The sequence below is a fragment of the Curcuma longa genome, unplaced genomic scaffold, assembly GCF_044706935.1.
Source record: "Curcuma longa cultivar G26 ecotype Majalengka, Jawa Barat unplaced genomic scaffold, ITB_CL_G26_1.1 contig_21691, whole genome shotgun sequence".
In the NCBI taxonomy this organism is placed as follows: Eukaryota; Viridiplantae; Streptophyta; class Magnoliopsida; order Zingiberales; family Zingiberaceae; genus Curcuma; species Curcuma longa.
The window spans coordinates 1-26,694 of NW_027431717.1; the positions used below are offsets into that span (position 1 = coordinate 1).

The following is a 26,694-nucleotide window of genomic DNA, read 5'->3' on the forward strand; positions in this document are numbered from 1 at the left end:
TGTAGGGAATCCTATGCGATAAACGACAAATCACAGCGGAAAAAGGATCCCTTGAGCGATCCATGCGAAAGAAAAACAAACAAGTTTATATCTACAAAATCCTATCTAATAGGGTATACCTTTGGAGCGTGCCCTTCGCTTATCCCGCTCGTCCAAAGTTTGTCGGATCTCTTGCACGTTCAAGTGTCCGTGTCTCTATGCGTATCCACACGAACACTCACTTTTGGAGAAAATTTGGGTTGTGCTAGCAACCCCTTTGAGACTCTCGGCCAAGAAGAAGAAGGAGAGAAGAAGATGAACACCCTTGGTGTGAGTTTCGGCCAAGAGAAGAAGAGGAGGTGAAGATGAAAATCCTCTATGACTTTTGGGGAGAAAAATTCTTTTTATACCCAAGCCATGAATACCAAAGGTTTTTAGGCTTTTGGTATTCTCTCATCAATGCATGATAACCTCCATGCAAGATAACCTCTTCTTCTTCAATAACCTCCATGCATGATAACCTCATCTTCTTCAATAACCTCCATGCATGATAACCTCATCTTCTTCAATGCATGATTAATCCACATTAATCATGCATGATGAATCAAAATTCATTCATCAACTTGGTTTAATTTGAGTCTAACTCAAAATCAACCAACTTGAGTCTAACTCAAGTCTAGGCCATCCAATGAGCATAATTGTTTCTTTAGTCAAACTAAAATGAACCCATCTCCAAATAGAGTGTTATTTGTGTGTGACCCAATAGGTTTTCGTAACGTTGGCAATGTCTCTAAAATCTATTTTATAAACATAAGTAATGAGTGACATTTAGCAATGCATCATTGCTATCTAAGTGACAAAAATATTGAGATCCGACATAACCTTCGTGACTATGATAATGTATGACCATGTCCTATCCTCGATATCTAGATTGATCAATGAGGCATAGACCGTGTCATCCTCTTATCAATCTTTATGTTTCTTGATCCCCAAGTAGACTCACTCAAGCAAATGAGCTCAATATCTCATATTGACTCATTTGAGCATGACCATGCATTTCGTGGTCCTACTTTATCAAGAGGCCGCAAGATATCACTCCCATTATATGGAAGGGATAGATCTCATCTACATCACTCACATCCCTCTGCATAATTCGTTACATACTCAGTGATCGCCTTTATAGTCCACTCTGTTACGGGTGACGTTTGACGACACCAAAGTACATAACTCCTTATGTAGGGAACCGTAGTGACTTCAAGTCTAAGGACTATTCATACCAATAGTCACATGAGAAAGTTTATGTCACTCATATAACGATCCATGAAACTTTCTCATGACGGGTCAATTCAGTATACATTTTCTAATGTATACCCATGTGTCAATTCGATATCTCATATCCATGACTTATGAGATCAAGTCATCCAGCTAACCCACATGCTAGTCTCAACGCATTAATATCGTTCTTGAATATTAATGCTTGACTAGGAATGATTAAAGAGTAGTATTTTCTATACATCATCTCACTATCGATTTAAACAATCGATATGATGTAGATTAGAACTAGCTACCCAAGGACATTATTATACTTAGTTATTTGACACAAACATAAAATAAGTATAATAATCAAAAAACCCTTGCTTTTATTAATAATAGAATATGATATAAAGTCCTAGTCAATCATTACATAATTGGCTCTAAGGCTATTACTAACACTATGAGCACTAGGCAAGCAAAAAGAACTTTAGGCAATTATGGAAGTCTTATAGGAGTGAACTCTAGACAAAGGGGAAGAACTCTAGGCACAAGGTAAGTCCTGGAAGAGTGAACTCCAGACAAGTAAGAAGTTCTCATAGGTCAAGTAGATTAGATACTAGGCAAGCTTTGTAGGTTAGGCAGACTAGATACTAGACATATATACATGTTTTATGATGCTTCAGATTAATCTCTGTGTTGTAGGAAAAATTTGGATTCTGGGCGATTGGAAGAGGTCTAAACCATTAGAACTTCATGCAACAGCAAGAAGTTCCAGGCGACCAGACATTTTGATAAGCATTGAATACCATTTGTAAAACTTCTCTTTAAGTTTTAGAGGTATCTTTCGATCACAAAGAACACAATGCTCTCCTCCATTTTAATCATTTTATTTGTATGTTATATAAGACATCTCTCTCAATCTCTCCATTTTTTGCAAAAATAATGCTAAATTCTTGATGTATTCAATTACACGTAGTTCGTCATCTCTTATCTTAATAATTGTCATACTACGTCCAATATTGGTAAACATAAATTTTATATTTTATTTTTATTCTACTAAGTCTAAAACCTTTTACTTTCAATATTTCACACCATGATTCGAGCTTAACATTTACTTTTTCACGTACCTCATTTACTAAAAAGATAGCTACTTACGGCTTGTTTGGGAGGAGGTGAGGGAAGGGGGAGGAAGGGTAAATAAGGGGAAGGGAATTTGTAACCTTGTTTGTAAAGAAGTGAGGGAAGGGGAGAGAAGGGGAAGGAAGGGTAAGCTTTCCCCTTGCATGGCCATAAATAGACACAATTCCTTACACTCCGATTTGGGGTGTAAGGAAGGGGAAGGAAATGTGAAAACATATTTATTCCAATTTTACCCTTATATTAAAATATTAATTATTAAAATAACTTATCTATTAGATTTTTGCACCGTTGCTCCTCGTCACATAACGTAGTCGTCACTCGCACTCCTCGATGTTAACCTTCGTCGTAAATTTTTACATCAATAAATTTTTATAAAAATATATATAAAAAGTAAATTTTTATAAAAATATATATAAAAATATTGATTTATCTTTTATCGTACCAAAATGTATAAATTCTGTATTTCACATATTTTTTATATATCTACTTATTATTTTTTAAATTTTTTATTTATTTAAGTTGTAAATATTAATTTTTGTTAATCTTATGAGCTATATATATTTTTTTACATATAGATTTATTTTAAAAAATAAAGATATTTTTATAATTTTATATATTTAGTTTATAATTTCGATTGACGAACTCATTGAACGAATAGTTATAAGGCATTAGATAAAATAAAATACCTAACGAACAATTATTTCTAAATTATTATAGATCTATTTTAACAAGTAAGGATATTTTTGTAATTTTATATATTTAACCTTGATTTCCTTCCCCTTCCTCCCAAACAAGGTAGCACATGTTACGTTAATGAACCTTCCCTTCCTCCCAAACAAGAAAAATATAAATACCTCCCTTCCTTTTCCTTTCCCTTCCTTCCCCTTCCTTCCCCTTCCGTTAATGAACCTTCCCTCACCCCATCCAAACAGAGTGGTACTTTTTCTTTTGCTATGTTTGTTTTATTTTATATATTCCGCTGTGTACTAATAATTTAGGATATAATAACAACAATAACTAAGCCTTATCCCGCTAGGTGGGTGTATACTAACAATTGAAGATGAAAATAAAGTGAAGTGTTATTCACTCCCCTAAGTGCACCCCATTGATCTTATACGCACATCTATCTTAATATCCTCATCTTTGCAACTCTCATCTTCTACTTGTGTGCTTAAGTCATAGCTCAATATTTATCTCATATAACTTAGCAAGTCTAATCGCCATTTGTAGAACTTCTCTTTAAGTTTTAGAGGTATCTTTCGATCACAAATAACACAATGTTCTCCTCCTTTTTAATCATTTTATTTGTATGTTATATAAGACATCTCTCTCAATCTCTCCGTTTTTTGCAAAAATGATGCTAAATTCTTGAAGTATTCAGTTATACGTAGCTCGTCATCTCTTATCTTAATAATTGTCATACTACGTCCAATATTGGTAAACTTAAATTTCATATATTTTATTTTTATTCAGCTAAGTCTAAAACCTTTTACTTTCAATATTTCACACCATGATTCGAGCTTAATATTTACTTTTTCACGTGCCTCATTTACTAAAAAGATAGCTACTTAGAGTTCATTTATGTTAATATAAAAAGATAAAGACTTAGAGTTGATTGTTGATGTAACCTTATCTTCATAGGAAAACTTTGATTAATCCACCTAAAGTCTTCACTCTTATCATTATATCCTCGTGCACATATTTAATTATTTTAATATACGATATGTTAATACTTTTCTTTTATATAATTCTTCATATAATCTCTCTTGAGATTATGTTATAAACTTTTTCTAGGTTAACAAATACCATGTGTAAGTCTAGATTTTTTTCTCGATACTTTTCAATTAATTGTCTGAGAAGATATATAACTTCTATTCTTGACCTTTTAAGTATGAATCCAAATTGATTTTCGGTTATCGTGGTCTCCTTAATCTTTTAGTCTTTTTCTTTCACTCTTTCCCAAAGTTTAATAGAATGATTTATTAACTTAATACTCTTATAATTCACACAATTTTATACGTCTACGGAGGCCTAGATATTTTTTATATTTTCAATATTAGGTTGAATGATTTTGTAAGCCATTTAATACCTTGTTTCTCTTGGTACATCCATACCTCTATTAGAATATGATATGATTAAACTATTTTTTCATTTTGCATCGTATTTAAAACTTGTTCTATATTTGAAGTTTGAATTCTTTGATAAAAATTTAAATTTTTATACTCTTTGGTCTATTTAAATTACCTAAGTTAAGTTGGTTATCTAAATTTTTGTTAAAAAGTTGAGAAAAATATTTTTTCCATCTCTCTTTTATTTTTCTCATTATCTTCAATGCATCTTATTTGAATAAGATCTCTTATTTCCTCTCTTTCACTTTAATTATTCTATAGATGTCACTTTTCCCTTTGTTTGTCGATATAATTGTTTGAAAGTTTCATTTTTAATTTCATTCACCAGTTTCTTGACCACTTTCTTAGATAATGCATACTTTTTTAAATTTTCTTCGTTTTTACAAATATACAATAACTAATAGGTTGCCATGCCATATTTGAATCACCATATATTTCTCCTAGTACTTGTGCTTCTACCTTTTCCTAAAGGATACTTTGCTTCCCGTCCTTTGACTTTCATTAATTGATTAAAGGAGTCGTGGTTTTCCTTCTATTGATACTATTATTGAGATGTATATCTAATACCACTAACTTATGTTGGATAGTTGAGTTTTCTACAGGGATGACCTTGTGATGCGTGCTAACCACAAGTGCATATTCATGAAATTATCATCCTCTTGCGATCGTGAAGTTGAGTATTAGTTTACGTGTGATGGATCAAAAGTTAGAGAATTGTTATGAAAGCAAGTAAGCTAAGAAAACGAAATTAAAAGATAGGGAGAAAGCCAGTTCTTAAGATAATTCTAAAACTTCAATTTCACTTCGACGATCGTTGACAATGTAGTTATGAATCACTCTCATACCTCATTGTTAGATCATGCTTGAAGATGGTTTATCCTAAGGCATCCGATACTCCTTTTCAAGAATACACCGGTGTATCTATTTTAACGCAATCCCTATTTTCGTGGTAGTCGAACTAGAGTAGACCCTTTACGCTCTGTGATAGCTTATGTTACTCTCGAGAAAGTTTGGACTACTTTTGTGAACAAATTCTCAAGTTCAATTCTTATAGATCTGAAATCAAAGTTCGCCTTTTGGCTCTTCTTCTTTTCCTTAAGATCTATACTAATATCCGTTAAGACATATTAACATGTTAAGTACGCTAAGGCATGAATCAATGATTAACATATCATGCTCCCCGGGCTATGATACAATGGCAAAACGCTTCCGCAATTAACCAAGCATCCACAGGTCGATTTCTAACTGTGGTGCACTGTGGATTAATTTTCTCCAATGGAAAAACAACCTTGGAACGTTGCAACGGACTGCTAATGTCCGTTAAGACATATTAGCATGTTAAGTACGCTAAGACATGAATCAAGTATCAACACATCAATTCAAAGTTGGGTTACTCTCTAAGTTTAGAATTAAGAAGACTACTCTATCACAATGGAAAAACAAGTCAAAGACATCATTGAAAGTATTCTACAATTCAAAATAAAGAGCAAAGTACAGAAAGAATTCAGTTTGTAGATGTCGACGACATCTTTGGATGATCTTCATGTGCTCCTTTGCGGTTGAGATCTCTAGGTTCCTTGGATCTCTTTGAAGACGACTCTCTTTTAGGGTATCCTGTCATAAGAACCCTATGATCCCTTGAACCTGCGCTTCCTGGTTGCTTTAAAGGGTTTTTTCCTTTGTCGAACTTCCGATCACCCTTGATCTGCTTGGACTTTTCACTTGTCAGACGTCCGATCATCCTTGACCTACCTAGATTTTTCCTTTGTCAAGTATTCGGTCACTCTTAACTTACTTGGACTTTTCATTGCTTAGTTCAATCTTGACCTATCAGAACTTCTCGCTCGATTATCAAACATCCGATCAATATTGATCTGCTTGAACTTCTCATCAACTCATTTGCAAGCATCTAGTCAACCTTGATACTTGTTTGGATTCTCTCACTAACTTGGTCAACCTTGACCAAATTACTTGACCGATCCTGATCAGACTCCATTAAATATATTGTCAAACAAATATCAAAACCCTGAAGGTCGATTGCATCAACATCTACAAGTTCATAATATTTTTCTCTCTTTGCTAATTGTTTTATCTTGTGTAGAGATGAAATATGAGATTTTTCCACCCTTGGGAAGTTGAAGTTTTCATAGTTAATTTTGGGAGTGGTTCACTTGACGAATAAGTAGGTGAAGTAAGAGTTGGACTCTGAATCACGTAAAATAGCTTTTTTAACCTTGTTCATTGTTTGCATTTTTCTTTTTTTTTGCTGTGTGTAACCTTTGACATGAACATCAAAATCTATATACGAGCACAATGCTTACCTAATGGATTTATATTTGTCTTTGCACTCACAAGAGAACGAATTTCAAGTATGGACTTTTCACCCCTCTCCTTTAGCCTATTATGACTTGGTCATCTATCACAATAATCCAATTCTACATGGATTATATTGAAGTCAAAGCTGAGTGTTTGAATGTGTAGCAATTCTTGCCACAGGAGCATATGCATCAAAATAATTTATACTTTCTTTTTGGGTGGCTCATTTAGCAACTAATCTTGCCTTAAAGGCTTGAATTTATCCATTGGTTTTATATTTTCCTCCTAAATTGCCATGTGCACCCTATAGGTCTAGAACCAATAGGAAGATCCACAAAAATCCATCTGTTACTGGATGCAATAGAATCTATTTCATCATTGTCGACTTCTTTCTAGAAAGCTGCATCTCTAGAAGACATGACTTCAACAAGGAAAATTAGACAATCTAGGGAAAATAATCAGGATGCAATCTTTTTTCTTTTCTTATTCTTTGACTTATTCTAGGCTCATCAACTAATTGTGAACTTTTTGTTTTATTTTCTATATAATAAGTTAAAAGTAGTACATAAATTGAAGAATGTAAAAAGAACTTATCATAACATTCAACATAGATAGATTCAACAATAATATTATTGATCAAATCTTATAATCTATAAGCTTTAGAGTTTTGAGCATAACCAACAAATTCAGATTTTATTCCTCTAGGTCTAAGTTTACTTTTATGAGGGTCAACTGTCTTATAAAGAAAGCTATACCCCCAAAACTTCAATAATTCAGGTTTGATTTTTCTACTATGTCACAGCTAGAAACTTGTAATTTCTTAGAAGGAATATGATTACGAATATAACATGTTGTAAAGCCTCACCTCAAATTATTGAGTAAACCTGAATTCAAAAGCATAACATTAATCATATCTAATAATGTTTTATTTTTTCTCTACTATGTTATTTTGTTGAGAAATATAAGGAGCAATTCTTTATGTATAATTCCATTTGTTTTACAAACGGAATTAAATTCTTCTGAAAATTTTCTCCTTCATAGCTATAAAGAATTTTAATTTTCTTCTCCTTTCGATTTTCTACAAGTGATTTGAACTCCTTAAATTTAGCAATAGCCTCATCTTTAATACAAATCAAGTAAACATACAAGAAACTTGAAAATTTATCAATAAAAGTAATAAAATAACTTTTCCACCTCTAGTTAAAATACCATTCCATATATATATATATATATATTAGATTGAAAGGTTCTAATAATTAACTATGAAAAAGTTCTAATAATTAACTATTGTGTGACATAGATTTTAAAGAATGAAAATTTAGATTAATCTAGCATGCCATGAAAAGAATCAGACTCGCCTTGACACTATAGGTAGAATCAGACTCAACAATATAGGTGATTATTTTTTATTTCACTAATACTAAGTTTGAACATGTCATCATATACAGTCTTTTTCCAACTAATGCCATTCTTAGTCACGATCACTTGATTGGACTTGCAATTTTAAATACTTTCTTGCTCCACAAACTAGCAAATATAAGATTTTTCCTTATCTCAAGAACATGACACATTCAATAAGGTGCGGTTTGGCCGAAGTGAAATGTAACTCCATGATTCCTTTTTCGTGAACTTTTATGGTAGCATTATTTCTAAGAAGAACCTTTTCACTGATAGCAAGGTATAAGTCTTGAATCAAGCAATCAGTCTCTAGCCATATTTGCACTTGTTAGTCACACGTTCCAATATGACACCGTAGCTATAAATCCTTTGACTTCTTTCTCAACCATATTAACCTTATTTGAATTTTCAAACTGGCTCTTTTTCTTATTTCTGCATTCCCAGGCATAATGTCGCTTCTTTCTGCAGTTGTAGCAAGTTTTGATCTTTTTCTTGTCCATTTTCTTGAATTCAGATTGCCTTCTTTCGCCTTATGATAATTTTGAACCATTTTCACTCACAAAGCTAATCTTGGACACATGAAAAAAAGTACTTGATCATTAGTCTTGGCCTCTATCTGAAGGAGAAGGTGAGTTTGAAATTGCTTTCAGGTGTTACTCTTTGGCAATTGGAAAATCCTCTTTTTATAGCTGTTCCATGGAGGAAGCTTAGAAAGAATTGCGCCCACTTCTAGAGCATCTGAAACCTTCATGATCGTTTAATTTACCTACAATAACATGTTGCTCATGCACTTGATCCATTATAGGCATGCCATCATTCAACTTAAATTGGGAATACGTAAGTCAGAAATTTATCCAATCCTCTTTTCTTGTTTTTGCATTTGATTTTCAATGGAATCCAAATTTCTCTCAGTGTGTTCTAGTAGGGATTGGAGTAAAGATCATATACACGATTTATGTGAATATTCAGGATATGACCTCTGCAAACTAGAGTCTTCCTTATGCCTTTTCCTTTCAACCTTCATCTGCTCAGTGTCTTCTGAACTTGGATCTGCAAGTGGAGCTGGACTTGGATATGTAAGTGGAGGTAATATAGTATCCAATGTGGTAATAAATATTTAAAGCAGTGAGCAAAAACACCATCTTATCCTTCAGTCAAGTGAAGTTGCTTCTATCAAACCAATCTAACTTGATGAAATCCTGATTCATTATTCTTCTTGATTTCCATTGCAATATTTTTCTTAATATTGTTAGAAACTAAGAGGAAACTCAAATCCTGAGGCATGTAGTGTAGGATCGGTGCGCGCTAGAGGGGGGGTGAATATCGTTCGTCATTCGTTCGTTTGTTCTTACTAACACAGAGAACTTGTAGCGGTACTAAATAATAAGACGGGGGACTCGTGGATTTTTACTTGGTTCGTAATTCTCCAGGGTTAGTACGTCTAAGGCCTATGTATGGGAAGACACTCGTCCACTAATGGTCTCCTTTCCGAAACTTTTTTAGAAGCGAAGAAATTCGTCTTACAGTCCAATAATAATATGAAATGAAAGTACAAAATGAATAAGACTTATAATTAAAACGAAGACAACACCTGTGTTGCAGATCTGGAAGTCTTCGAGTATAGCGTACTCTTCCTGAAGCTTTCCTGGTTGCACGAGTTCGACTTCATTTGCATTCAGCAGCTCCACAGGATGAAGAATAAGGAGATTTATGGTTTTTTTGGCATTGCATGTTGAGACTCCTTATATAGAGAAAAATCTTCTTCAGAATAAAACAAAGCTTATTTTGAATTCTCAAGTTTGTTCGTAGATTCAAAGTTTTGACCAAAGGAACAATAAATCCTCTTTTATAGAGAAAATCTCAATTAGCAATCACATCTCATGGTTGAAAGATACAATCTTTTATAAACAGTTACATCTTTTAACATAGAAAGCCATATGTTTTATTTTTGAAATTAGTTTTACTTGCAATTGATTGTGATGCAGAGGTAAGTAAGGGTCCACATGGTAGGCCCTTAACTCAGTCAACACAGGAGCCATGTGGCATGACCCTAGACTTAATCAACATAAATTCCACGTGGCATGCCAACTGTTGAGCCGACTCTACTAGCCGAGTCGGCAACCTCCTAAATTCTCGAGCAATTCGATCGACTGAGCTAACCGACCGAGCTGAACGACCGAGCTAGCACTACGACTCCAACTCCCGACTTCTTGAGCCGAGCTGGTTGAGCTGAGCACTCCAATTCTCGACTTCCCGAGCTGTTCTGAGTTACCGAGTGGTTCTCGACCATCCAATCGGCCGACCCGTATGCCAAGCCAGATAGGGCCATGATTCGCACTCGCCCATGATCTCTTCCCCACCTCTCCAAAGAAGACAAGGTCATATTCCCCACTCACCCATCTCTTCCCCACATGATTCCTATAGGTACTTCACCCTTATAAAATGTCTCTTCCCCAACTCTTCGAAACATCATGACGATAGCATCGGGTGTGAGGTGGTTTATTATTCTGTCGACACCCGAGAAGCATCACATACGGTGAGATTTCTTCACTGCATCATATGATGTTGACCCGGATCATAAAGAAAATAATAATTTTGATAAAATAAATTAATAAAATTAAATAACAAAGATTTACAAAATATTGTCAATTATTTTTTATGGAAGTTCAAATGTTAAATGTCTAGTCTTGGTGTAATATATATTTATCCAATGTAATAGGATCTCAATAAACCACACAAAAGAGAATTTTAATTATTTAAATTAACATGGTTAAAGATACATTAATAAGTGCTAATTGTTTGATTTTCTCAATGCAGGACTAAATAATATCCCAAATTACAATCTATATAACAGTTTGTAGGTCACAAGAGATCTCCTGCTAACAAGAGAATGTTTAATAAATGTAATTTAAGTTTCTACTTTCTTTTTCTTGCTATGCGCTTCTTAATTGAATTCAGCAGACGGTAGTAGATTTTCTTCACTAGTTGCAGCATTGCCCCAAGTACAAAGATAGCACCAACCTCTTGCAGATGTGGAGATTGTTAATCAAGTCTACGGTGGTGTCACTGGAAAGAACCACAAAAGCTTGCTGTTTTCTGATATTAACCTATATGATGTCGCTGTTGGAGCAGATGTCATTAGCTTTGAGTCTGTCGTGGATTGTAGTTGCGGATTGGTGTAAACCTCAGTACTACCTTGCACTATATCAACTGAAATTGTGGAGTCATTGCTCCTGTACACTCTTATTGTTTTTAAAAAACAATTATATTTTCTTCTTTTATAGTGGTTATCCAAGTGTGCAGTATTGAACTTAATTATATCACCATGTCATAAAATTAATGGTTTTATCATGATTCATGCTTTATGTTGAATTTTCATCTCATTAGTACATATCTAAAGCTGATCTCTTGTAATTTAATTTTCTCAACTATAATATTCTGCAAGAAGAATAACCTGGAGAACATCTATTTTTCTGAATTTCAATGTATGTTTCATGAATTTGCAATGAATGTTCTCATATCATCTTTTGGCATTGGATTGCTGTTAACAGATATGGTGATATTCAGGAGGTTTTTTTGGACGGTGCAAAAGGGGAAGGGGAGAAGGACATGGAATACTTTTTTGATCTCTGGTTTCAGCTTATCCATCAGTTACAGCCAAGTGCGATGATATTCTCTGATGCTGGTCCAGACAGTAGATGGGTAGGAGATGAGGCCGGAATTGCTGGCTCTACTTGCTGGTCTCTTTTCAACAAGAGTGCTGCTACGATTGGGGATACTGATGAACAGTAAGTCTTCATTTACTATAGTTTGGTTATAAGAACTTACTTTGTCTGGCATGCTTTACTGAGTGCTATATGTTTGCAGCTGATTTGATAATCTGATAGTATTTTACAATGTTTGTATGTTTCCTCTGGCATCTTGCCGCACTGACAAACTTGTTTAGGAATAAAAGTTCTTGCAACTGCTATTCAAGTTATGTGGATTATAACATACTGGTAAACTATATTTTTGTGTCACTTTCCTTTCCCCTCCTGCTCCTATCTTTCCACCTTAGTATATTCAGCCTCGTGAAAAAAAAAATCAGAATGGATGGTAATGCGTGGGTTAGATGAAATAAGAAAAATGAAATATCAATCTACTCCTATAACTTGAAAGCTTACATTGGTAGCAATTTGTTTGAAAAAATTATTTCTGAAAAGAAACAATAGAAGTATCTAGCAAAATTGCAACCAGAAAATAACGTTTGATGGTTCAGAACTCTTGCTCCTGTGCACAAAGATGCAATTAATTATTTTCTATGAGAAATACAATTAGAGAAGTACTCCTTCCATAATGGGGCCCAAAATTCAATTTCAAAGGCTTAGTGCTCCCTCTCCCAACTTCTCAAAACAGTTTCCTGTCAACATCTAGATTTATGAGTTAAATTAGGACAACTCAATTGGTTTATGAAACTCATAGGAAGACAGTAGGTATATAGAACATCACGTCATTAGATTTCAACAATATGTTTCCTTTCAAATAATTATCCATTTTGTCAGTATTATCTTAGCACATCTGATAACAATAGAAAAACTTTCTAATCCCAATTAGTACCTTATATTCCCAACTATTGGAAGCTTTCTATTCCAGAGTGTACATTCTAAATTATTCCTTAAGTTGGCATCAAATCAGTTGGTTTTCTTCGAGCTTCAACTTAGCTTTTTATCAGCATGAGTAATATAAATCTGTCTACATTCTTCAAACACTTTAGGATATGCTCACCTAAAACCATCTATGTTGTGCCCTTGAGTCTTAGGATTCTCAAGGATATATGGGCTCTTAATTTTTTTTTTTTTTTTGATAACCGGGTATCCAGTTCTTAGAGATGACTAATCCCTAGATGGACGGTCCAACCTTATATTCTGTTAGACAATCTTTGTCGGAGATATATGAATATTTCTGAATTGAAATTACACGAAATCAATTTTAAACTTATCTATCGAGATGACTTGAGCGGATAATCTCAAGATGCCAAGCAGGGAAGGATAAGTTGCATGGGATGACTGAGCTGCCTTGTATGGCCAAACTGAGCTGCCTTGTATGGCCGAGTCCGAGCTACCGAGGTCGAGTTGCCGAGGGCGAGCTAACCTGGCCGAATGTCGAGTGCCTAGCTGACTTGGGCTGAGTGGCGAGCTGACTTGGTCGATCGAGCTGAGTACTCAGGAAGCAATATCGAGTCCGAATGAGTTTCCGAGTGCTCGAAAATAGAGTCGAGGTCTACGTTCAACGCGGTCTCCTTAAAATAGATTTGTCCCTTTCTGACGGTGTTTAGAGGTCATGACGGACATCTGTTTCCCAGGATACAACGACAAATCGTGATCACCACTAAGCACTGGTCAATCACGGTGAACTGAGTTCGTACCCAAACACTGTCACGATGTTTCTGCTAAGCGAAAAATGTATAGCAGAGAATGAAAGTGTGAGGGAACCTAGGTGGATGGAGATTCTTTGCTTATTCATGTGTTATCTTTCTTCTATGGTCACAACCTCCTTATATAGGAGCTCAGACTCGAAGCAGCAATCAATGATTGATTAATGGCCATTTATTGCCTTTATTCACTGAGATCAAAACGTTAGCTGCTGACCAGTAATGGTCAGCCGTTTCACTTCGAAGTGTGCTGATTACGGATTCGCCATTAATCATTAATTAATGTATCCATTTCACACACTTAAGTAATCCACAAAATGAATTCTGGTGGCAAAATATTGGTTCATCCACTTGGATAAATTTTGCCTCGATCGATCGGACATTCGACGCTTGCAGATTGTGCTCGCACACGAGTCAATTTGGTTAAGTGCAATCCGAGCCTTGGATTTGCATCCTTTGTGCACCCATGCGTGAGAGAGAGTCTCGCCCCATGTATTTGTTCACAACATACATGTATGTGATTCAATATAAACCAACAATAAGACTATAAGACTCCTAATGTTAAACTAAAAACTCATGCATAATGTAATCTCCTTCATTCACCTCTTATTGTTTCCATTTAAATTTTCAATAATCTCTCACGTGAATGGAAACAGGATATGTGATAATTCAGTTGAGTCCAGTATAAGACAGGTAGGTTTTACTCTTTAAACCTTCCGTTACGAAGACATGTTTGTTTACTGGCTGATAGTAGACACGATATCTTTGAACTGTTCTGTTGTTTGTGTAAGTATTAACATATTTTATTTAGGAATCTTCCTGATACAACTCAGTTCTTATAAGTGTGTTCGTTCTTGACCATGAACATGTTTGGTTCTGTGAGAAGTTCTAATAATTGTGCCTCCAATTCTTTTCGAAGCAACCACATTTTTTCTCACATAGGTAATCTTTCAAGAGCATTCCATGTTACTCTACTGGATTATTAAAAGTCATGTACTTAACCTCCATCTTTTCACTGATCCATTAGGTCGTTCTCTCACAGTGAGCTACTTAGTCGGTACAATTAGGTTATCCCTTTGAACCTAGTTTTTGGGATTTCCAGTCTGCATAGGTTGGGTTTCCTTTGCACTAACATTCCTCATCGGCATCAAGCTCATCCCTCGTAATGAGCTTGCAACTAAATCTCTGTTTAACCCTTTGGTTAGTGGATCCACTAGGTTATTCTTTGACTTTACATAGTCAACAATGATAACTTTCATTAAGAGTAGTTGCCTAATGGTATTATATCTGTGACGTTTATGTCTAGACTTACCATTATACAGATGACTTTGTACCTAGTCAATTGTTGATTGACTATCACAATGTATGCATATTGTCGGCACATGTTTCGATTATCTAGGAACATCTTCTAAGAATTGTCGTAGCTATTCAACATCTTCATCACATTTGTCAAGAGGTACAAACTCATATTCCATCGTGGATCTGATTATTGCGGTTTGCTTAAAAGATTTCTGCGAAATGAATATAACTCCCAAAGTGATTATATATCTACTCGTAGACTTAGAGTCTTTCATGTCAGATATTCAATTCGCATCGTTGTATCCTTCGATCACAGTAGGATATCTCGTATAATATAGTCTATAAACACGAGTATACTTTAAGTACTTCAATACTTTTATTATCCCTTTCCAGTGCTCAACACCGAAATTATTCGTGTTTCTACTCAATTTACTCACTGTGTAGGTTAAATCTAGTCGTGTGCAACTCATCAGGTACGTTAAACTTCTAATACCCTGGAGTACTCTATCTAAGTCTCTCTCCTTGATTTTTCGATAGATGTTGACTCGTATTTATCGGAGTGTGCCAATGCAGTATCACCCTTGGTGAATTTCTCAAGAATCTTATCCACATAATGGGGCTGACTCAGAACAAGTCCTTCTGATGTTCTAAGAATTTTAATTCCTAAAATCACATCAGTTAGGTCCATATCTTTCATGTCAAATCTTGAGTTCAACATATCTTTAATGGATTTGATTATCTTATCATTACTCCCAATGATAAGTATGTCATCTATATATAGATACAAGATTACATAGTCATTTTCTTTGACTTTTATGTAGGCACATTTATTACATTCATTGATCTTAAATTCACTTTCCTTCATGGCATTATCAAAATTTCTTATGTCACTGTTTTGGTGCTTGTTTCAAGCAGTATAACGACTTCACTAATCTACAAACCTTGTTTTTCTGTCTTAACACAGAAAACCCTTCAGGTTACTCTATGTAGATTTCCTCTTTTAAATCCTCGTTTAGAAAGATAGTCTTTATATCCATCTGATATATTTTCAGATTCCATAGAGCGGCAATCGCCAACAACACTCTAATAGAAGTTATTCTCGATACCGGAGAATACGTATCAAAGTAATTAAGACCTTCTTATTGTCGGTAATCTTTAATTACCAATCTAACCTTGTATTTATCAATCGTGTCGTATGATTTCATCTTCTTCTTAAAAATCTACTTGCACCCTAGTGGCTTACCTGAGGAAGATTCACAAGTTTTCAAGTATGATTTTTTAAGATAGAGTCAATCTCAGATGGAATTGTTTCTTTCTATTGAGGTCTCTCAGAAGAACTTACTGTTCTGAGTAATGTTGGGGATCACTTTCTAATATGAAAGTGATAAAATCCATTCCGAAGGATTTTTCCATTCGAGTTCTTTTACTTCGTCTGAGCTCAATCTCAATTGATTCATCATCATCTTCTTCTTGTGTTTCATATGCCTGTTTTGAGCTAGCATCCTCCCAGGTCTTATATGGAAACACATATTCGAAGAACAAGACATTTCTCGATTCAATAATTGAGTTTTTGTGTATCTTTGGTATTTGAGATTTATACACAAGGAACATATAAGCACTGTTATTATGTTCATATCCAATAAATATGCAATCAACAATTTTTAGTCCTATCTTAATCCTTTTCAGATCAGGTACTAAAACTTTAGTCAAACATCCTCACACTCGTAAGTATTTGTAGGATAGTTGTCTTCTTTTCCAAGACTCATAAGGACTCTTATCTATTTTCTTTCGGGGCATCTTATTCAAAAGGTAAATTATCAACATAACTTCTCCCCACGCGCTTTGATAGTCCAGAGCTTAATAGAAGAGCATTCGTAATTTCTTTCGGAGTACGATTCTTTCGCTCAGCAACATCATTTTGCTGAGTATAGGGAATTGTTGTTTCATGTCTAATCTCATGTTTAACACACAACTCAGCGAACGGTGATACATATTCACCGTCTCGATCATTTCGAACCATCTTGATCTTTTTAATAAGTTGGTTTTCAACCTCATTCTTATAAAGAATAAATTTTCCTATAATTTCATCTTTACTTTTGAGAAGATATACAAAATATTATTTTGTGTTATCATTAACAAAAGTGATGAAGTACTTATTCCCACCACGTGTCGGTATACCCTTAAGTTCACACATGTCGGTGTGGATTAAGCTGAGTGGCTTGTTGCTTCTTTCAACGTGTTGAAAGGATGACCTTGTTATTTTCGCTTCAATACAATCTTACACTTGTATTTCGGATCAAAGTGGAATGTAGGTATGCTTTGCATGTTAATTAATCTACGCAACACATCATAGTTAACATGTCCTAATCTACCATGTCATAAACATGAAGACTCAGGCATATAATTGGAAGAACTTTTATTTTTATTAACTGTGGGCCTAATGACCATTATACTGAGATTAAACAGTCCATCAGTTACATAATCTTTTCTTATAAACATCTCATTTTTGGACAGTACAATCCTATCCGACTAAAAAATAATGCAAAAGTTATGCTTACTCAAAAGTGATCCGGACATTAGATTCTTCCGAACCTTTGGAACATACATTGTTTAAAGTGAGCTCCTTGCCTGAGGTCATCTTCGGCATCACTTTTCCTTGGTACATGATATCCGAGGTTGTTGAGTTCCCCATGAACAACACACATGTCTGATGGCTCTGATATCGATCCACCATTGTCGTGGCTTTGAATCCACCAGATTCAGCTCAGAGACCACGACGCAGAGGTCGTCCATTTCTAATCCCTCGTTCAGGTTGGTCTTCTGCTTCTTCGGTTTTCTGCATTTCGAAGATTTGTGACTGACTTGATCACAGTTGAAACACTTCCCAAAGAATTTCTTCTTGCTTACGCCTCCTCTAGGTCCATCTTGGAAGATTTAGGATTTTTCCATTTCGAGCTTTAATCGTGCTCGACCACGTTAGCTTTCACAGTAGCCTGAGAAAACAACTCTCTCTAAACTCTTATTGTCTTCCTCAATGTGCGTTTATCTCGTTCCGCTTATGCTTCAGGTAGTTCTTGAAATCCTTCAAGTGTTGAGAAATAACTTATCAATAATAGCAGTCACTTGGAAGGTTTCACTCAGAACCATGTCTTTCGAGTAAATCTCGTGCAGGATCATTTAAAGCTCCTATATTTAGTTGATCACCATCTTGGAGTCAACCATCTTGTAATCCAGGAATTGGCCAATAATAAACTTCTTGGCCCTGACATCCTTCATCTTATACTTCTTGTCCAGGGATTCCTATAGCTCCTTAGCTGTTCTCCTCTTGCTATACATATAGCGAGTCGACAAAGCAGTTGAGGAAGTAGTTTCGGCATAAGAACTCAGAATGAGTCCACGCCTCCACTGCACTGATAGTCTGGACATCAGTCGCACCTCAACTGGCTTGAGAGGTTCCTCGGTTAAGAATTGAGCCAGATTTAGTGTGGTTAGGTAGAAGAACATCTTCTGCTGCCACCGCTTGAAGTTCAACTAAGTGAACTTTTCTGACTTTTCCCCATGGTTGATTGGAATATTTTCAATTGGGGCGGAGGGGGCCTTCACGTGATGAGTCTGTTGCACCTCAACACTTTTCGTGGTTATCTCAACAAAACTGAATATGTTTTGATATTATTAGACAATCTTTGTCGGAGATATAAGGATATTTTTGAATTGAAATTACACGAAATCAATTTCAGACTTATCTGTCAAGATGACTTGAGTAGATAATGTGAAACTGCCAAGCAGGGAAGGATGAGCTATTTGGGATGATTGAGCTGCCCGAAAGACTGAGCTGCTTTGTATGGCCGAGCTGAGCTGCCTTGTATGGACGAGCTGAGCTGCCTTGTATAGTTGAGTTGAGCTGCCTTATATAGTCGAGTCTGAGTTAGCCAAGCTGGCTGAGTCCGAGTCACCCGAGCTGGCCAGGTCCGAGCTGTCCAGGTCGAGCTGACGAGGTTGAGCTGTCAAGGCCAAGCTACTGAGTGTCGGGCTGACTTGGCCGAGTGTCGAGTGCTAAGTTCCGAGCTGACTTGGGCGAGTGCCGAGTGCGGAGCTAACTTGGCCGAGTGCCTAGTGTCGAGCTGACTTAGTCGACCGACCTGAGTACTTGGGAAGCAATCTCGAGTCCAAGTGAGTTTCTGAGTACTCGAAAACAGAGAGTCGAGGTCTACGTTCAACATAGTCTCTTTAAAACAGATTCATCCCCTCCAGTGGTACTTAGAGATTACGACGGACGTCTGTTTCCTAGGATACAATGGTAAAGCTCGATCACCACCAAACACTGATCAGTTATGGCGAACTGAGTTCGTAGTCGAACACTATCACGATGTTTCTGCTAAGCGAAAAATGCACAGCAAAGAGGATGAAAGCTAGGGGAAATATAGATGGATGGAGATTCTTTGCTTATTCATGTGTCACCTTTCTTCTGTGGTCGCAACCTTCTTATATAGGAGCTCAGACTCGAAGCAGCAATTAATTGTTGATTAATGATTATTTATTGCCTTTATTCGCCAAGATCAAAACATTAGATGCCGACCACTAATGGTCAGGCGTTTCACTTAGTTGGTTACAGATTCATTATTAATCATCAATTAATGTATCCCTTACACACACTTAAGCAATCCGTAAAACGGATTTGGGTGGCAAAATGTTGATCCATCTACTTGGGTAAATTTTACTTCGATCAGTCCGACATTCGACGCGCGCAGGTCGTGCTCGCACACGAGTTAACTTGGTTTAGTGCAATCTAGGCTCTGGATTTGCACCCCCCTGCGCACCCACGCATGAGAGAGTGTTTCTCCCTATGCATTTGTTCACAACATACATGCATGTGGTTCAATATAAACTAACAGAAAGGTTATGAGACTCCCAATGTGAGATTAAAAAACTTATGCACGATGGAGTCTCCTTCATCCACCTTTTCTTGTTTTCATTTAAATTTCAACACATTCTGCCCACTAAGAAAATCGGGAAGTATTCACGATTGCCCGTCCGGAACGGCCAACATCCTTAGGTTTGTCATCCCAATGGAGAAAGATATTTTACAGTGCGCCGCAGCCTTTTGGATTGTAAGGACTGCTTTCTGTAAAAAAAATAAGAAAAAAACTGCAGAAGTTCTTCAGTATTGGTCTTTGGTAGAGATATTATGGTTATCAAGAGAATGTTTTTAATGCACAAACATTGAAGGAAGATTGACTATCTTAAGGTTAGCTTTAGGGATTCGCTCATGTAATATATTTCACTATATAAATCTGGATTTCATCCATCAATTTTAATTAGTAGCTTAAATTTTTCATAAAAAAAGATAATAAAACTAAACCTGATTTATAACTTTGTAATTTTATTGTCTATATAGTGCTTCAAACCAGTCACTAGTGCCTCTGATCTTTTTGATAAAACTGTATACTATTGTTTTCATTTCAACATGTGTGCTATAGGGTCCGAGATTCAGTCCTAAGTTTGAGAATATAATTATTATTCTTTTCGCTTATATTCGCTAGGTATTCTCGGCATGGAGATCCTGCTGGAATCGATTGGGTTCCTGCTGAGTGTGATGTATCCATCAGGTCAGGATGGTTTTGGCACGGTTCACAGCATCCAAAATCTGCACTCGACCTACTTGACATATATTACAATTCAGTAGGAAGAAACTGTTTCCTGATTCTGAATGTTCCTCCTAATTCAACCGGCCTTATATCTGATGAAGACCTTGAGGTTCTGCAGGACTTCACTGCACTTCGCACTGCAATTTTCTCCCAAAACTTAGCTGAGACTGCCACCATTACAGCAAACAGCGTGCGTGGGGGTAGTAGTGATGCAAGCTTTTCTCCATTAAGCATACTCCATAAAAGTATCTACAATTACTGGGCACCTGATGAGGGTGAATTTGAGTGGGCTATATTCCTTGATTTCAAGCAATTGGTATCATTCAATGTGATTCAAATCCAAGAACCAATTCAAATGGGTCAACGTGTTATCAAGTTCCAAGTTGACATTTTGATACATGGAGAATGGGAGACAATAGTAAACGGCACAACAATTGGATACAAAAGGCTCCTGCGTTTTCAAATGGTAGAAACCCACTCTCTGAGGCTCACTATCAACAAGTCTAGGGCAGTGCCATTGATTGCTTATTTGGGCATTCATGTTGACCCTTTCTCTGTAGTTTATGATTCATTTGGTGCAAAGTCTTCCTCAATAAAGAAACACTCCAAGCAAAAATACAGAAGTTTTATTGGTGCACTTGAGGCTGCAATCTAGGAGATCTCAGTTCTTTGATGATAAAATTTGCCTTGAGTTGACATCAATAACCCAAGTGGTGAGGCAATTCATATCCCATGATGGTACAGTAAAAAAATCTTCATAAAAATGGTTAATGCTTCCAATTGTGCAACTGTATAGGTGTTTGGAATTTACTTGGAATTAAGTAGGATCTGTAATATGTTTTCGTTGTGCAATCATGTGGACCAATATAAATAGATGTAGTAGAGTGGTCATGAGTCTTGCATTTTATTCTTCATTAAGCTACAATATACAATCATGTAGTGGGAATGATCAAATTGGCAACGTGCAATTGTGTCAACCTTACCTAAATGCATAGGAGAATAAAAGCTGCCTTAGGGCGTAGCCGAGTTAGTTGCAGGTGGTAGAATTGTCATCGTACAACAAGGGTTGAATCACGGCAATCATAAAATATCCTCTCATTTGTGGTCATGTCCGATATATAATCACTTTTTGCCCACCATAGGAGAATAAAAGCTAGTTTGATATGTTAACGCCTTAAGGTAGGAGTCAAAACGCCCAAAATAATGCATCTATAGAGCAGCGTAGTTTCAACTATACTAGCCAACAATGTATGACATTTGATCTGGCAGAGATTTGGAGCTAGGCAGATGTAGTGATCGTCACGAGTTCATAGGGTTGTCGGGATGATTTCTTATTGGGTCGGTTTCTTATTGGGTCGGCTTCTTGTTGGATGTTAGGAAGGGTGAGGCGATGGGTTGCGCAATAGATTTGCACTTGCGCAAAGGAGTTAGTGGGGGGGCTAAGGGGAATCTCAACTAAACTCTTCTCATGCTCAAGTTAAATTTCTCACAAAAGTTGGAGGAAAACATAAGCTCAAAACCGTCTATGTACCTTTTTTTATTATTATTATGAGTGGTCTTTATAAAAGGGGAGGGAAGTGGGGAGCGAGCTCACTTGACACTTGTCGGAGCACCATGTCATGGAGTCATGTCCTCCCCATGCCTCCATTCCTTATCTCATTGACTTGGTTTTTCGATCTCCACTACCTTGTGCTACTGAGTATGCAATTTCAGATTTTGAGACCCTATCCGATTTTCTAGGTTCGACTATGCGGGCCAACCCTCTAACTGAGGTGCCTATCAATCCCTTCGCAAGCCCCGTGCCGGGCCTGTAGGAATCTTCCACGTAGACCTCGGGCTATTTCCTCCCTCATCATGAGTCTTCCCTCTTAGTCAAGCCGAGGGAAGGTATGTAATCAAGACTTGATTGTTGACGTATGCCGCCAGGAGAGGGCCATGCGGTCTTAAATATTCGCGATATCCCATCGACCACCTCGAAGGTCGAACATCACTCATGATTGGGGATCTACCTCAGGACTACATTGGATCTTCAACTTTCATTGCAACCACCCGATCAACTCATACCTCGAGGTCTGATCACAGATCTTCGAACTCCACAACAAGTCGCCTGATTGTTTGGCCTTAGGTGATATCTTTACAATGGTGAGGCAGGGCCCTTATAAGGGCGAGGCGGCCTTGGATACAGTCATTAACAATCTCCAACCCTGTCAAGTCTTAGCTTTTAGCCTCCAATCCTCGTCTTCCTGACTCTGTAAGTCCTCCCCCCCCCCCCCCCCCCCCCCCCCCCCCCCCCCTTTTTTTTTTTTTTAATCTCACTCTCTTCTTAAACCACCGTAGATGACAATATAGCCAACCAATTTTGGTTTGAGGCTAGTAGGTTGACCTATACTTAGATAGAGAAGTTAGCCATTAAGTCCAACTTTGGAATCCCTATTGACCATAAAAAAATTCACCATTCCTCACTCTACTGACCCTCCTCATCTACCCATGTTGGTTATGCTACCTTCCTTTATGGCCAAATAATAGGTGTACTACTTTTCCCTCCTCTTACTTTTAGATCCCCTTAAGCTAGCTAACTTCCCACTCCTTTAGGTTCCTCTATGGGGTGGCTATTGTCTTTCACTTCTACTACATTCCTCTTACTCCCTTTTGTCCTCCATTATTTCTTCTATCCAAAAAAAGTGAAGCTAGAGTCTTTTATTTCATCGCTCGACCTTCTATCTAATTTTTGCAAAAATACTTGACTTTCCACAAGTACCGGAAAGAATACTTTTTTTTCTTTATTCGATCCTCTGCCAATTTCTCTTGGCCAACCTCTTGGCAACCTCCACGACCTGAGCTAGGCCGCTTTAAGAACAACCCCCTCTACCAACAAATTGTCAAGTATAGGATCAAATTAGATGCTGGAGGAGGGTGAATAGTGCCTTAATAATTTTTGCATAATAAGAGTAAAATAAAGCAATGGCCTAGGTGACACTCGTCTTCGGAGTTGGAACTCTCGCTCCAGGGCCTAGCCCAGTCGGCAGCGTGCGAGAGTAGATGCGAGAAGGGCTGAGTGGAAGACCAAAAAGGTCTTTATAAGGGGATTCTTTTCCAAGCTCCTAGTCAAGAATGAATCAGCTAAAGCAGTGGTCTCCATGGCTATTGTGGACTGCATGGCTATTGTGGACTGCTTGCCTACCTAGTCCTATAAGGAAGGTACCAAGGAGATTGGCACAAGGGGTTAGGGGATTCTTTAAGTCATGAACTTTGATGAGCAATATGAATGTCAAGGATAGTGATCAAGCCTAGGCAGATTGAAGTGAAGGATTCACAAATGGTAGAGGGTTTGCTTTGCGGTAGGCTCGGTGTGCTCAGGGACGAATGGCGAGGATTGCAATTCAAGGAGGGATTCTTGGCATAGTAGGAATCAAGAGTGGAGGAGCAAACTCAAGTGAGGAGCAAACGACAGTGACGTAGAGGAATAGACGGATTAAGGGTGTGTAATTTGGGGGGGGGTTGGAGTTGAAGGAGGGCTTGGCAGTTGTTCTATGGCACCTCACACCTCATTAAATGCTGCAAAAGGAGGGTTCGCCAACCTAGCGGCCCCACACGATCGGGGGGGGGGGGGGGGGGGGGGGTGGGGGGGGAAACATGGGATTGATGTTGCAAATGCAAAGGAGGGCTTGTCAGTTGTTCTATGGCACCTCATTAAAGTGTGGATCAAAGGTGAGGGAAGAGAGATAAGATGTGGAGTGGCGGCATCACCGGCTTATCTACCAAGATATAGCGATGGGAAGTGGATTAGTTAAGTGCGAAGACCTAGTCCGAGGAGTGCTAGCAAGGGAGACATAGTACGTAGGAGTTCGGCGAGGAGGTCACCGAGTGCGAGCGGAGAATAATGCATGGGTGTGGTTCTTATAGCCCATCAAGTTAAGCCGAAGAAGATAAGTGGGATGGACGGAAGGGTGAGTGGTCCCTCCCATGACGGATGGGGCGAGCACCGAGCGAAGATAGAGAGAGAAGGAAGGGATCATCAGGAAGACAGTTCCACCCCATTATAGAGTTGTTCTGATCGTATTCATGTAACCGACCAAGCCACAATTGCAGCTTCGCATGTAACTGTACATCGGTGCCCTCGTTCCTCAATTCAATCTTTCTTGTCACTGACTAAGTATAAAGTCAAGTAGTCTCTGTCATTCTCAACCATGTAGTGATTGAGCATTATCCACCATTCCAAAGGGCGAACGATATTGAAGCGTTCTCGATTGAAATCGATATGAATAGATGAGTAAACGAAGGAGCGTGCAACAGCGACGCAAGGAGAGGAGAGTCGGCGTACCTAGAGTGCTTCCTCCAACAAGTTCTTCACTGGCTCCGAAAGTGATCCTCAGGGATCAGTATGAAGAAAAAGCCTTCTTGTGAGCTACCTTGGATGCTTGAGAAGCCTACGTGTTCGAGTCTAGGGCACCTAGTTACTCAATGTCCTCACCGGACAGTCTTTTAAAAGAGGACCCAGACCTATTTCAAGATCTACTTATAAGCTACTTGGAAAGGCGTCTCTCCTATATAGACCCGGTGATGTGGGTGTTTTGTTGGGATTTATTTATATACATTTTTCCTTATTTTTTGTCACTCACACCCATCAAAATTAATTATTTATTTATTATCAAACCCCTAACTATCGCCTTAAGTAGTATAGAGAGATCCGAGTCGTCTTTCTCTTGGACTCAATGATAGGAAGTTATCCTAGACATTTGGTGTGGGATTTTTATTATTGCCTTATTCAGTTCTATTTATGTACACAATCCATTTATTAATAATTTAACTCTACAATTAACTCCTACAACCTAAAACCAATCACCCACCATAATTACAATATTAATCCTATTTTGCATAACTACATTAAAATACAACAATGTTCCACCAATGTACACACTACTCCATTAACCCTACACAATTAAACAACATGGTTACACAACACATTTATCCTCAATTTACAAAATTACACTTTATTACTACAATTGTAATAACAATCAACAATCTTTTTACAATAACATATGATACATACAACAATCAACCATCAAACCTATAATACATACATTTAACGATCTCATTTTCATTAACATACATTAAATAAACAACCTCTAAATCATAATACATACATACATTTACAACATATACAAACATACGTAATAATGCATACAACAATTATGATTCACAATGTGTCACATAACAATTTACAATTCATCATTCTTAATTCACGAGCTTATTCAAATCTATACACATAGAGTTCAATTTGTACTTATTATACAAACATACATGATAAATTCTACAACATACACACATACATTACAACATACAATCTTCAAATACATAATACAAAGATGCACAAAGCATACAAACAAAATAATTTATTCCTGAACATGAATCAACTTTACAATATTCATCTACATGTGATCATAAATACTGTACAACATGACTTAACTACCATAAAACATACATCCTAAACTCTACACATCATACAATTGACCAACATAAATAGATCCATCTTATTCAAGCTCCCCCAATACAAACAAAACATGTTTAACACAAAGTCAAAATTCAACATAAATAAATAATTCCACTTCAATTCATGACACAAGTTCGAACTTAAATTCCCATCATACACAACCGGTTTCAACAACTATCCATCCAAGTACACTTAAACAAACAACCGTCTTACAATTCATTCCATACATCAAGCATTTACATAATTCATCTCATTCAAACTGAAAATAACCAGTAACATGCTATAGAACCAACTCAAACGATACATGAGCAATCCAACAGAACATGGGTCTTCTTCAATCAACAAGTTAACAGATTACATCACCAAAGAATAGATTAGGAATTAGAGTTAGGAATTAGGAATTAGCAATTAGAGTTAGAAATTAGGAATTAGCAATTAAACCATATTTACAGTGTATCACAGGGGGGAATTTTTGTTTTGTGAATGCAATTAACAGAGATGCATCTAAGGAAACAGAGACCGATTCAATTAAGCTAGGGTTAGGGGTGAACCAACTTCCCAAATCAACCACAGAATGAATGCCAATAACATTGAAGAGGATATGTGTCAACGAGATGGGACAATCTCGCCGCT

General features: G+C 37.0%; 1 protein-coding gene across 1 annotated transcript; it reads left to right on the plus strand.

Moving 5' to 3' along the window:
- Nucleotides 1-11,766: 11,766 nt before the first annotated feature.
- On the plus strand, nucleotides 11,767-21,449 carry LOC141817714 (putative alpha-L-fucosidase 1). Its single transcript, XM_074705349.1, has 2 exons — nucleotides 11,767-12,004; nucleotides 20,466-21,449. Exons 1-2 carry the CDS (start codon nucleotides 11,826-11,828, stop codon nucleotides 21,223-21,225), a joined length of 939 nt encoding a protein of 312 aa, XP_074561450.1. The 5' UTR covers nucleotides 11,767-11,825; the 3' UTR covers nucleotides 21,226-21,449.
- Nucleotides 21,450-26,694: the final 5,245 nt, after the last annotated feature.

What these genes read in the sequence shown, in the direction of transcription:
- LOC141817714 (XM_074705349.1), top strand. Translation starts at nt 11,826, where the DNA reads ATGGAATACTTTTTTGATCTCTGGTTTCAGCTTATCCATCAGTTACAG. An exon ending in ATTGGGGATACTGATGAACA is followed by an intron (nt 12,005 to 20,465) that starts GTAAGTCTTCAT and finishes TATATTCGCTAG; the next exon opens with GTATTCTCGGCATGGAGATC.